Here is a 14522-nt window from a genome sequence, read left to right on the forward strand (position 1 = left end):
TCTGGCCAATCACCCAGATAATTTTGGGGAAACCACAAATTTAAAAAAATGTTAAATCTCAAATATTATGTATTATTTACAAGTGTGATTGTGAAAGTAACCACTCCAAGTTTATATCTAGGTCATGAAATATTTTAAATTCATACATTATGTATGTGATTGCTCAGTAGGGGCAACTATATTTTCCCCCTTACATAGGGAAAACTGAAAAATGTAATATCTCATCCTTAAGGAGATGTTAATTGGACATTTGCTTGTAAAATCGGAAAAATCCAGGTTGCCAGGGGTAATGATTAATTATAAAAATAACCTATCAACAGTGATGTGGTTCTTTTGATTACCTACATGTAGTATGCAAGTCAGGAAGTCATAATTAAAGTGACCCAGCTATATATGACATCATGGACAATCTAAAAGATCAGTCTCTTTATCTTGTTTTGATATTCTCCTATGTGTTTATTGAACACAAATGGTGAAAATTGTAGATATTCGTTCATGTATGCTCAAAAACTTGCATAACTATAATAGCCATATTCTCTCCAATGCATGTAGGCTGTAGTTGTGCTGCTTTTGTTGCACCAATGTTATGTTGAAGATATAAGATTTATTGTTGTATCTTTGATAAAGGCACTATATCTCTTACATAATGTATAACTAACCTGTATGGCAAAATTAATACAAAACATGTTATGAAGCTCTATTCTGTTTTTCATTATTTTGTATAACTGAATTGGTGTTATGTATGCCACATCCCATTAAACTCAATTTCTATTCATAACTGTTCCCAAGTTGCTATACTGTATTGTGTATGCATACAATATAGTACAAGTATTTCACTGCTTTCAGTTTCATCAGCTTTAATGATCAATTGTCTAAAGAAGAGAAAACAACATGTTACAGTTACACAAAGATTTTTCAACTATCTGTGCTGTGTTTTGTACACATACAGATGCCATGTATAATAATTTACCTAAAACTTAGAGACTATATGATTGCATATGAATGGTGATATAAAATATTACTGGTTGTTTAAACTCATAATATTAAATTGTTCTCTACTGGAGTATGCACATGTAGCCAACTGCATAGAGAATATACACATAAGACAGCTATATAAATATATATAGATTAAAATTAAAGTATCAAGGAAACCAAGTCAGCTGTGTAGTAAGCGCCTATGTACAGGCCATTAAGAATATCCCGCTTCCTATAATGGCAGATCTTTAGTGCTATAGATTCCAATGGTAAAATTTGATTGCAGTCAGTAGACTTAATAAGACACCACCTTAAGATAGAGTTCAACAAACATTGTAAAAATACATAAACTTGGACATAGAAGGTTGGCTTTGCATTAATATTGAGAAAATGTAAAGGATATATGTAATATTGAAAATATATGCAAATACAAGAATTTTATCTATAATGGCAGTTGGCAGATTGAGAGGTGATGATCAGTCAAGTAGTCAATGTGACCAATTCCTAAAACCTTGGCAAAATGAGAAGGCAAACTTAAACTTAATCTCTATACTGTGAGTGCATGTATCATCCCCAGAGTAGCTAGCTAGCTATCTGCAAATATACCACTTTGACACCTCAGATCAAGGGAGACCACAAGGCACTATTTCATGCCACAGGTTAAGGTGATATCATTTATTATTTATTTATCTGTAATGTACAGACTCAGTAAGAGTATAACGTACCTATTTATGTTCTTGATTAGCCGGGTAGCGATTGTAAAATGACATTCCGATCTATCTTTGAAAGACTCAAGGTCGGGTGCCAAAGCGGTGTTTGTTGGTAAAGCATTCTAGAGTACAATACTTGAAGGGAAATATGATAGTTTATATACATTCTAGCTAGTGGTACATCGAAGTGATGGGTATGATGGCTTCGTATTGGATATGGTGCATGGCATGATTTGTGTTACGATGTTATGAGTAGGAATATGAAGGATGTTGTTACCAATTTTGTACAGTGTAACTAGCTTAGTTTGAACACAACGTTGTTCTAATGTGGCAGCCCAATGAAGATTTTCAAGTATGCGAGTGACACTGGAGGTGTATGAATAGTCATTAAAAATAAATCTGGCCATATGGCGTTGAACTGACTTCAAGTTTCTGACTTCAAGTTTCTGACTCTCTTGTAATGTGTGTGGGAGCCAATACAGTGGAGCAGTGTTCAAGAATGGGCCGTACATAAGATTCATAACATTTTGTCTTACATGATATAGCCCTGACCACAACTGCCTTTTATGCTGATGCAGTTACAAAGCATCACTTCCCTTTGATTCTTTACATAAGCTTGGTAGAGGCTGGATTGAAGAGGGAGGGGAGGAGGCAAATGCACCATGCTGGATCTGCCATTGCTGACATCTTAAAATTGTATTAAACTTCTGTTAGTCTGTCAATAAAGTGAAACAGCTTTGTATAGAATAAGCTGTATAGAACTAATGTAACAATTGTACTGACATGTCAAAAACAATTGTTCTAATCTATACACTTGCACAATGCAGCTATACTTAGTGTTGATATAAAAACACTACAATTCACCCTATCTTGATGCACGGCAGTCTCTTCAGTATAGTGCTAAATCATCCATCAAGCATCTGTATCAAGGAAATCTACCATGGCACATCAGTTGGATGATAGGCTTCATAAGTTGTGCAAACAAGGAAATTTACAAGGAGCAAAGGAGTTTATGGACACTTGCAACAATCTCCCATTATGGTTAGCTCACACTGTAGGGATGTATGGATATACACCCATGCATGAAGCAGCAAGCAAAAATCGTTCAAAAGTGCTAGAATTGTTACTACAATATGGCGGTGATGTCAACTGTCGTGCTAACATGTACAGTAAGTGTACTCCACTACATCTAGCAGCATCTGGTGGTCATGTGGATTGTGTACGAGTATTAATAGCAAATAGTGCGGATGTTAACATCCCTGATATATATGGCCGGACACCTATAGAATCAGCCAAGTACAGCAGACAACATGCTGTAACAAAAGTACTGAAAAGTGCTGGTTAGTGCATTGTATGTCTGTCACTGTCTATTTTGTACATGTGGTCAGTTGCAATGGTTATCTGGTAGTGGCATATCCTAAGACTACTTTATATCGAAATGACACAAAATTACAAGGAATTTATAATTTTACTATGCATGTTGAAACATGACAGGGTATGCATAAGCAAGTAGTTATAGACCAACCTTAATGTTGCACATACAAGGCCATAATGCATGCAATATCAAACCAATGCACCAGTTGTAAAAAGGAATGTGATAAAAAGATGTCATATCAAAGGTACATATAGTATGAATGGAATATGAGCGCAGTAGAGAAACTGATTTATTTGTTTTGTGTGATGAACATTATATGCTTTCACTACCTTGTGACCTCCTGTATATAGTGTCACTTTAGTATCATGTATATACATTTCTTGGCAATGCATTGATATTACATATGATAGTTTCAGGGTCATGTTGGACACATGAAGAATTCAACCAAGGCTACATGGATGGAATGTTGCCATCATCAGATGCCCGTGTGGTACTACTAGGACACGAGGGATCAGGAAAAACATGCTTGTCTGACACACTGGTGGGGAAGCATTTCAAGGAGGATACAACTCCAACACAAGGAGCAGATCAATTTGAAATCAGTGTCACAACAGCTGCCAACTGGGAGCTCATGAATGATTCTGAAAAACTAAATATTGTAGGGAAACAAGTTTTCCTTGAGATTGAGTTTTACTTGGCTTCATCACCTCCATCCATGAATGGCAATCATCCAGTTGCTAGAGCAAACAGTGGTGTATTTTCGTACTTTCTAAATCTGCTTAGTTCACCACGCACTAAAACATTTCAACTTCACAAAGGGTTTGCTCCTATTTCAACAGAAGAGTTTCAACAACTGCAAGCCCTGCAAGAGCGATATGATCCAGAGAAGAAGTACATTCATCTGTGGGATTTTGCTGGCCAGCAGGTACATAAGTATCTAATACTACACTGGCTTTGCACACAATGTGTGTAGCAGAAGTAACTGCTACGTTTGTGTGAATGAGAATTATATGCTGTATTAAATATATGCAGGCTGTCTAACTATGTACATTGCACATTAATTGGTATATTCAACAGGCTTAGGAGAAACACAACACACTACTGAATACAAGTCGTCGTTTTTGTTACACATATTATTTGGTTTTATGCTGTAATTATCATCTCGCAATCATGAAGCATACACATTGCATTTTTTCCAAATAAAACCATGCAAACTGCGATGATCTAGTTTATTCCCAGAAAAATCTACATACTTTTCTGCCCCAGGCTGTCTATTTAGCACCTGGTGTAGTCACACCAGTACAACTGGCGTATATAGTCACAAAATGAATGCAGCTGTTTTATCCGTCTAACATACCTAGAGTCATTTGTACTACTCCCTGATGTATTATGTATTTCCAACAAATCCATTTTGACAAAGTGTCTGACCATAAGATTAGTAAACCCACTTTTCATTTAAAATAAAATGTGCATGCACATTTGTATGTGCACGTATAGGCTTTAAATGCATGATAATGATATTTACTTTTTCATCCAGGTATTTCAACACACGCATGGGCTATTCTTATCTGATGAAGTTGTTTGTCTTTTCATATTTAATGCTGGAAAATCCTTATATGACATTCCAGATCATCGATATCCTGATGATATCACCCCTTCAAAGTCTGGAGTTGAATCAATATGCCATTGGATGGAAGTTGTTAGTGCTCGTGTTAGCCATGAAAGCACCAGCAAAGATGATTTATCTAAGCTTCTCCCTACGTATGTGCTTGTTGCCACTCACATTGATGAACTCCATGAAGACATAACTGTAGCTAAAAAGATTGCTTTTGACATGATAGTACCTGTATTGTTAAAAGAATTAGAAGGTAAACCATTCTTAAATCACATTGCAGGGTCAAAGAATAGTAAGTTATTTACAGAAGAGTCACCATCAATATTTTTCATGAGCAATAAAAAACGAGACCCAGCTGTTATCAACCAGCTCAAGAAAGTAATAACAAAAATAGCATTTGCCAATAAACAACCACGACCAATTCGATACTTAAAAATGGAGAGAAAAATCCTGCATTTGGCTTACAAAGACAGAGTCAGTGTTATTACCCTTTCTCAAGGCAAAGAGATAGCAGAAAGCTGTGGATTATCTGATAGTGAAAAGCTTGAGACTTTGCAGTATTTACATCAAAAAGGCACTCTTCTTTACTTCGCTGAAGTACCTGACATTATTATTTTGTCCCCAAATTGGCTTGCAAAGCTACTAACATATGCTCTGACCACTTTAAAATGTTACCCAAGAAAATTTCCACTTAACATACATGCTGAAATGCTTAGGAAAGAAGGTTTACTTGAAGAACAACTTTTACAGTGGAGCATAGAACAATTCCTAGAAGCTGAAGCTGATCAAAAAATACCTCTTATAACACCTCAGCAAACTGCACAGCTGTTCATCAATTTCAAGCTAATGGCAGATGTCACCTCTTCTTCACTAGCAAATAAACAGTCACAAATAGAACAAAGAAAAGAAAATGAAAGATTGTATTTGGTCCCTCACCTTTTACCTAAGGAAACTGACATTACTTTGACAAAGCCATGTTACAGATTTTTGTACCATTTTCCAGGAGGGTTTATATCTGAAGTTGTCTTCAATCAAGTTGTTGTGATGTGTGCAGAATGGAATGGCAACCACCACTATGATTTAATAAAGTGAGCATACAAATATGTGCATTGTAACCAGTTGTGTTTACATAATATTGTAGAGTATCCTACCAACATGTTCACCTTGAATTAGGAGATACTCAAACATATGTAGTTAGACCACTACATGAAGCTAAAGTAATTGAATTGTCAATATTTCGTTACACTGCTAATGCTGATGATGGAGAAGCCAATGCAGATACAGTTGAGCTTGTTTATATATTGCAACAATTTATTAATGATGCATTAGAACAGCACATGAAAGCATTTCACAAATTTCCCATATGCAGTTATATTCCTTGTTCAAAATGTGATCATTTACACATCAAGTTTGAAAAGGCTAAAACATGTAGTGTTGTGCCATGTAACACTACTGTTCACACTAAATGTGATATTACAAAGTACCACAAGTTGTTTCTAAATACTACAGGTTGCCATTGTAAAGTACACAGTAAAAAATAAAAGGTAGATTTAACCCACATTTGAGTTGAAACTCAGGTAACCCAAATTTTATAGGTAGAAATAAGTATAATATATTAAATAAACAATGCCAATGTAGTTTAAAATAGTTACATGGTAAAAATTATAGTAAAATATATATCTAACCAAGTAGATCTAACAAGCATTAAATATCTAGGTAGTTATATACTACATTTGAAGTTGTTTCTACCTTTCTTTTTTTACAGTGTAAATAGAAAGATGATGCCTCTATAGCTATGCAGCTATTATATGTATGTATATGCAGGTGCACCTGCAGGTAATCCATTGCTGCCTGCAGAGGTTTCTGAAAGTACACCGATGGATCTTGACAAAGGTAGATTTGTGCATTATAATGTTGCAGAGGTGCTTACCTTATATTATCAGAACCGGTGATGAAGGATTTACGCAAAATAGCAATCCCCAGTATTGCTTCAGAGTGGAAGATTGTTGCAGATTTTCTAGATTATGATATTCCAATAATTAATCTTTTTGCAGCAACTGGCAAGGAAGATCCTATGAAGTGTTGCATAGAGTTGTTTACTGATTGGTTGAGTACTGATAATGGACGAAAGCCAAAAACATGGTCTACTTTGATAGAAACTCTCAAAACCATTCCTCAACTATCAGGAGTTGCTGAACACATAGAAAAATTGCTGAAATGTGAGCATCATCTTTGTATACTAGCTATAGCACACTACATGTAGCTATAGCTAGTATATTTGAATTCAGCTAGTCATAATTTTGCAGCTACAATACCTGTATTGCATATTTAGCCAATAACCAATCATACAAGCAGACTATTGTATATACATAGATTAATACACACAAATGCATCATTATTATGACAAAATGTATTCTTCATTTAGGTGAAACCACAGTGTCTATTGCCCTTCCTAACTTACGTGGGATCTTAGCTCTACGTATGTTAAATAGACATTAATGTGAACATTGATATTGTTTGTTATTCCTTTAGCACCGAAGATGAAAGAATTACATCAATTTGTTATACCACATATAGCAGCATACTGGAGAGAAGTTGCTGACTATCTTAAGTATACAATTGGTGTGATCAAAACCATAAAAGAAAAATACAACTATGATCCTGCTAAATGTTGTGATGAACTTTTTAGAAACTGGTTGTGCACCAGCAATGGAGTGGAACCAAAGACCTGGTCTACACTGATTAACACACTTAAAGACATTAAGGATTTGGAGGAGGTTGCAAAGAAAATTGAACAGCAGATCACAAAGATATATAAGAGATAAAGTATTGCACTATCATAACATAGATACAGAACTGTCATGAATATACCAAACTGATGAAACTGTACTTTTTAAACAGTGGCACAACCTTTATGAATAACAGTATATGTACACTTAATATTGTAACTTTAAATGTACAACAGACACTAGAATTACTTTCCATGATAGCTGAAAATAGTACCATGCCTGCAGTTTGAATCCCAGGGTTGGAGTTTTTTTTCCTTTTTTGGCCCATTTCTATTTCACCTTATTAGTTGGCTTAAAATTGTCTTAAAGTCTCTGATATCTGTTTATTATGTTAGGTAATTCAAAGACTACAGCAATGCTGCTGTAGCTAGACCTTCAATGCTGGTCACTCTAAAATTAATTGTATATGGGTGCCATATTGAGTATGACATTATAACATATTATTTTACTAAAGCACAAACACAACACATTGATGTAATTTAATAATATTTAAGGTGGTTTATTAAATAATTAAACAGTTCACTAAATAAATGTATATAGTTTGAATGTGTGGTTTACTAGTTAAATCAATTGATGTTGGTTTTACTAAAAAATCAAACAGACAGTAAATATATAGAACTCTTTACCAGTATCTCTTAAGTTGACACCATCTATTTTATGGAATGCCGTTGTGGACAAAAATCCATTTTTAAGTATGTACTATATAAATAAATGCATGTATCATTTTGTGTATGCTTGCATGCCTTTCGCATATTTATACATATAGGCATTTCAACTTTCAACACTCAAATAGTCATTTCACCACTTCAACTATTGCTTCATAACTCTCAAACAATAATTTCACCACTTCAACCTTTGCTTCATATTCTCTCAAACAGTCATTTCACCACTTCAACTATTGCTTCATATTCACACTTCAAAACTCAAACAGTCATTTCAGCACTTCAACTATTGCTTCATATTCACACTTCAACTCTCAAACAGTCATTTCAGCACTTCAACTATTGCTTCATATTCACACTTCAACTCTCAAACAGTCATTTCAGCACTTCAACTCTTGCTTCATATTCACACTTCAACTCTCAAACAGTCATTTCAGCACTTCAACTATTGCTTCATATTCACACTTCAACACTCAAACAGTCATTTCAGCACTTCAACTCTTGCTTCATATTCACACTTCAACACTCAAACAGTCATTTCAGCACTTCAACTCTTGCTTCATATTCACACTTCAACTCTCAAACAGTCATTTCACCACTTCAACTATTGCTTCATATTCACACTTCAACACTCAAACAGTCATTTCACCACTTCAACTCTTGCTTCATATTCACACTTCAACACTCAAACAGTCATTTCACCACTTCAACTCTTGCTTCATATTCACACTTCAACACTCAAACAGTCATTTCACCACTTCAACTCTTGCTTCATATTCACACTTCAACACTCAAACAGTCATTTCACCACTTCAACTATTGCTTCATATTCACACTTCAACACTCAAACAGTCATTTCACCACTTCAACTATTGCTTCATATTCACACTTCAACTCTCAAACAGTCATTTCACCACTTCAACTATTGCTTCATATTCACACTTCAACACTCAAATAGTCATTTCACCACTTCAACTCTTGCTTCATATTCATACTTCAACACTCAAATAGTCATTTCACCACTTCAACTCTTGCTTCATATTCACACTTCAACACTCAAACAGTCATTTCACCACTTCAACTATTGCTTCATATTCACACTTCAACTCTCAAACAGTCATTTCACCACTTCAACTATTGCTTCATATTCACACTTCAACACTCAAATAGTCATTTCACCACTTCAACTCTTGCTTCATATTCATACTTCAACACTCAAATAGTCATTTCACCACTTCAACTCTTGCTTCATATTCACACTTCAACACTCAAATAGTCATTTCACCACTTCAACTCTTGCTTCATATTCATACTTCAACACTCAAACAGTCATTTCGTTGCTTCAACTCTTGCTTCATTTTCACACTTCAACTCTCAATTGTTCTCATCAATTCTCCTCAGTGGCAATTCTGTAACCTCGTGTACCCTCGTGTACAAGGGACATATCACAAACGTTGTTGTATGGCTGCAGTATAAAGGTGGAGTCTGGAGATTCAGAGCAGGAATCTTGCAATTTGATTTGAAACAGGCTTAATTACAATCAACTTTCAAGTAATGCGCCGATCAATGTCATGCTGAGGGTGAAGGAATACAGGAGATGAGTGTCTGCCATGAAAAACAATTGGCTGTCAAATCCCCATTATGTCCTCACCTTTTGTAGGAGGGTAACTAGCTAGATGCATATATTCAATTCATGTGACATGAATAGCCATTTATGGTATGTGAGCATAGAGCCGGATGGCTGTCAATTGCCCCAGGAATGTAGACAAGAATCGACAATCACATATGGAGATGCCCCGGGAGGGGGTGGGGATGGGACATGACACTGATAGGTGCATGACACCTTCCCATAGATTTTTACCAATACTAGACATTGCATGTGAGGATCAAAGTGCCAAAGTATGCCTGTTGTACTTTCCATACAGTACCAATTAGCTGCATTACTGTACTCTATGAGTCATTCGTACAGAAGAGTTATGCGGATAGCCAGGTATTAGTATAGTCTCTAACAGCAGTGTCTCAGTTGTTCTTTGTTTTTTTCTAAATCAATGTACATGATATTGTATAGTCACTATAGCTATGGCTAATGAGATAATGCGTTCTAGCCAGGGATGCACATAGGTCTATAGTATGGTCGATTAGTATGCAGAGTCTTCCTGTACACTGGTGTCCTTGTGAAGGAAGCCTGATGTAATGAAGCTTTATGTATGAGTGTGAGATCAGGAGCTATGCCGACAGTAGTGTCCTTTAAAAAATTTTGATGCTGTTCCATCTGGACCAGCTGATTTGTTTGGATCTAATTCTTGCAGTAGTTGAAGTACAGGTACACACACCTTCTGTTGTAATATTCATTGGTGAGATATTGGGAAACACAGTACCTTCAAGAGTGGCAATTGCAGCTGTGGAGTGAGTATAAAGACAGACTTAAACCGATCATTTTAAATAGTAGCTTTTAATGAGATCTGGTTCTTTGCATTGCACTTTCCTTGCTATTGGATTGCCCCACAACAAGGCACTTGTCAGTGAAATGTATGGGCCTGCCTGTCATTTAGGGGTGGTTTGGAAGCTCATTAAATAGCACTTGGTCATGGAATCCCACCAGGTTTTGCATATAGAGAGTCTTGCAACCTGAGTGCTGCAGCTACAGTGCAGCCAGTACATAAAGTGTCACTATAGTAGAAGCTTGTATTATCTCTTGAATGTCTTACACTTGTTAGCTGGTGGTTCAACAAGTACAGCTCACCTATAAGGCCTGGTTTAACCTCATAGTACTGATGGGCTAGGCGGCATTTGGAAGAACACCCATCTCTGGTTCAGAGAGAAGCAGCTGCCATGCTACGCAAAACCATTAATTTATCGTGCAGACAAGTTCATAATCGGAAGGATATTAAATATCCTTTTAGGTTTGAACAGTTGTCAAGGGCAGATTTAGAGTAGTGCTTGAGCACCCCTTCGGAATTTTAAAATATTTCCTAGCTAGGAAGCTAGTAGAAACAACAGGTGCAGTTACATGTTAAGTGTAAATAAGAATAGAAAGGAGCACAGGGAAGTGATAATATTTTCTGTATGTGTGAATGTAATGAGTGATGAGAGTAATCCAAGTATTGAAGAGAGGTGTTCAAGCTTTTTTTGTACAGACTGAAATACTCAAATAGAGCAGTCAAGTACTAACAGCACTTGTTTTTGGAAAATCAGCCCATCCTCATTAACAATTGTGCTGTTTTTTGTTTTGTTCCCCCCCCCCCCCCCCCCTCCCCCTATGGAAGTTATCACCAGTCGCTGGCATGCCTTCAGCATTGATTATACATACAGATATACTAGTGGACATTTAATCCTTATTCTTCAGTTCATAACCTTGGCTGAATTAGGGATTATATGCCCGCCGGTAAGTATATCTGCACCTCCCTTGTTTCGCCACTTTTTAGCTGCCTTTGTTTCAATGCTTTTTTCTTTGATTCCTAATCCACCGTAAAATTCTCAATTTCCTTCTACTTGTTTGTTCACCTTGCTGTAACATGATTATGACTGTTGAACTCGTGCATACACAGCATAATATTATACACAAATACTGACTGTATTTATTCCATCTATGTTTTGGTATTGGAACTAATAATAGTGCAGAAATTTTACCTAAGCTCAAACAAAAACAGACCACGAGCTCCAATAGTGAACAACATTGGAGCCATTTGTAGATTTGAGGTTCGTTTTGTCTCATTATGGGGACCTTTTTAAAATGGTTGTTTCAATACTGACCAAAGACAGGATTAGTATAGGTAGTATTGGAGCGCTATTTTTGCTGTGTTACTGCATTAGAGAAAGGCATCAGGCATGCCATAAAATTAATAAATCTAGCATACGAACGCATCCCAGCAATTGATTACGTACTGAACACTTAAGTGGCTAATACCTTCAGCTATATGCATTATTTACAAGGAACTGTATGAGAAGCGTCTCAGTCCGTGATTAATCCAGTCACTACAAAAGATATAAGCGTGATTGCTAACCAGCTATAGAGGGAAGCAGTATTGCGCTATTGCAATTGCACCATAATTGGTGAAAAGGTACATCTTGGGGTGAAGTGGTACAAAGAAATCAAGCCCGTAGCCTTATCAATTGTCGAGTTATGCTTGGCTGAGGCATCAGTTAGTTTGTTAGCATAAATTTTGTAACATAGAGATTTTTGAAAACTCCACAGAACCTTCCTTGTTGGGAAGTTTTGGGGTCAATCTGAAGACATTTTGGGCTTGTTGGTTATGCCTAATCAATGCTGCCACATTTTCATGAAGGAAAAATGAGGTTGGTTTTAGGGTAATATTTTAGGCTAGAAAAATCCTAAACTTTATGATCCCTAAAATAAGAACTATGACTTAAAGCCCCCTTGCGAATGCTGTAAAATATTTGACTCCAATCACTCGATACAACCAAAGGTCAACTAATGTAATTTTCCTGAATCATAGTTTAGAAGCATATCATGTCGATTCTATTGTAAATGTAAAATTGCATTTATTTTGTTAGATCAGAGCAGCTACATCCAACAATGAAGTGCAAGCCGTATTTGATGGTGAGCAATACCTCAACCAGAGTGCTCTAATGGAAACCGGCTACATGAAGCCGTTTGAGGCCCTAACAACTGATGATAAAGACGAAATAATTTCAATATTAATAGACTACCATTGTCTCGAAGGCTGCAATGGACCAGTTTGCGGAGGGACTGCAGTGCACTGGTGTGCTACATTACATGAAACATCATGATGGCTGTGTATTAAGAGATCTGTTTAGGTTTTGACCATCAGTTCTGACTGCAGGTATAAACAGATCGATCAATGATTCCTGCACATATACATACGCACATCTGTATTTATAGAATCGCTAAAGGAATTGTTCTCTGTGACATATTCAGGAGATGACCAGAGGAGTGTAGAGGAACAGGCTTATGTTTTCTTTGGAGATTTTCTGGATGACTGTGAAGGTACAGTACTTAAAGTTGCCAGTATACATTGAATATACAACTGTCTCACTGTAGCTGGTGACATAGAGTGCACATTAGAACATGTGCTAGTATTTTTCACTGGGGCTGACTCAGTCCCAGTGGGAGGATTTGGTAAGAAAATCGAACTGATCTTCTTGGGTGATGATAAGATTCTTCCAACATCCTCCACGTGTTTTCTGACTTTGAGAATGCCTACATGCCACCGTACCAACAAAGACTTTAATGATAACATGATTCTAGGATTTAGATGCAGTAATTTCTTTGGCTATGTTTAGTTGACTATGCTGTGATTTAAACAATTAAGCTAAGTACATACCATTTGGTCAAGTTGATCTAAATTAAAAACAATGAATGATTGTAGATTATGTTATCACTTAATTTATAATAAATGCACAAGCCTTAATTTTTAAGATTTATCAGTACAATTGGATTATAAGTATGATAACACCTTATTGTAAGTAGCACTGTGCTGAAGACATCCAGCATTGAGTGCTAGAGTCACCCTCCGGGATGTTTTGTCAACCTACGTATACTGGAACCCATTGATAACTAAGAGTGTAGCAGCAACATTGCATGGGACTCTAACATAAGTATTATACTGCATACAGTTTCTTTCCGTCCAGAGTAGAGTGTAGAATGCCATCAGCCTAGTTTGTTTGGAGGTGTTGATTACCACACACAAAGTGCTACATCAGTCTGAGGTGTTGGTACTGATAACACCTTAAATGATATGCTGCCGTGATCTATTAATTTGGTGGTGCTGATCACAACAGGTGTTCCTGCAGTAGCCAATCCTTAAAGTGCAGTCACAACACCTTGACACACAGTGCTATAGGTGGTGTTACAACACATCATCAAAGAGTTATAGAAAAGACACAATCATAGCTCCCTGACATGCGTATGGTGCCACAGAACTGTTGCAACACATCATTTTGGGATGCTATAGAATAGGTCGTAACATAATGTACGTAGCACTGGTACAGGTGTACCAGCCCCGTACATGTTGCCTGGCTATGGTGTATCTATGAGTCTGAATATTAGCTCAGGTGATTTTTTCTCCTTTCTGCAACTTTTCAAACACACCTATATCATTAACATCTTCAAAACAGGTTGTAGGACCAGGTGTCCTACAGACCTTCAGCACTTGTGCTGTAAAGCACTGATACGCGTAGTGACAAAAGTAAGTTAAACAACACAACCGTATAGCTAAGCTAAGCCAAAGACAGCTGTGTGTTTACCACATAGATGCAAACCCTGCAGTGCTGAGTAAATAGCTTTTCTACACTTTTATTGTACATTATAGCTACTAAACAGCGAGGACAAAGGCTTGTAACATCACAGAATTAGAACACTTCCATAGTGGGAGTGAACCATGCATGTTTGTGGCTACTTAGCATACCACAATC

General features: G+C 36.6%; 1 protein-coding gene and 1 long non-coding RNA gene across 3 annotated transcripts; both read left to right on the forward strand.

Moving 5' to 3' along the window:
- Positions 1-2575: 2575 nt before the first annotated feature.
- On the forward strand, positions 2576-7932 carry LOC136268293 (uncharacterized). 2 transcript variants are annotated; one of them, XM_066063586.1, is made up of 8 exons: positions 2576-3025; positions 3477-3985; positions 4598-5763; positions 5817-6184; positions 6500-6568; positions 6619-6894; positions 7101-7154; positions 7208-7932. In XM_066063586.1, the coding sequence occupies exons 1-8, from the start codon at positions 2626-2628 to the stop codon at positions 7498-7500; spliced, it is 3135 nt and encodes a 1044-aa protein (XP_065919658.1). In that variant the 5' UTR covers positions 2576-2625; the 3' UTR covers positions 7501-7932. The 2 variants fall into 2 exon arrangements, with proteins under 2 accessions (XP_065919658.1, XP_065919657.1); XM_066063585.1 differs by having other exon boundaries at positions 3471-3985; positions 7208-7931.
- Positions 7933-12914: 4982 nt separating this feature from the next.
- On the forward strand, positions 12915-13191 carry LOC136237072 (uncharacterized). Its single transcript, XR_010692301.1, has 3 exons — positions 12915-12931; positions 12991-13095; positions 13150-13191. It is a non-coding gene; the product is annotated as an uncharacterized lncRNA (long non-coding RNA).
- Positions 13192-14522: the final 1331 nt, after the last annotated feature.

This window comes from Dysidea avara, chromosome 10 (genome assembly GCF_963678975.1).
Source record: "Dysidea avara chromosome 10, odDysAvar1.4, whole genome shotgun sequence".
Lineage (NCBI taxonomy): Eukaryota > Metazoa > Porifera > Demospongiae > Dictyoceratida > Dysideidae > Dysidea > Dysidea avara.

Bases quoted from the DNA above. Each gene is read 5' to 3' on its own strand.
- LOC136268293 (XM_066063585.1), top strand. From the start codon at position 2,626: ATGGCACATCAGTTGGATGATAGGCTTCATAAGTTGTGCAAACAAGGA. The intron at 3,986-4,597 runs GTACATAAGTAT...TTTTTCATCCAG, and splicing joins GGGATTTTGCTGGCCAGCAG to GTATTTCAACACACGCATGG. The intron at 6,185-6,499 runs GTTGCCATTGTA...ATGTATATGCAG, and splicing joins GTTGTTTCTAAATACTACAG to GTGCACCTGCAGGTAATCCA.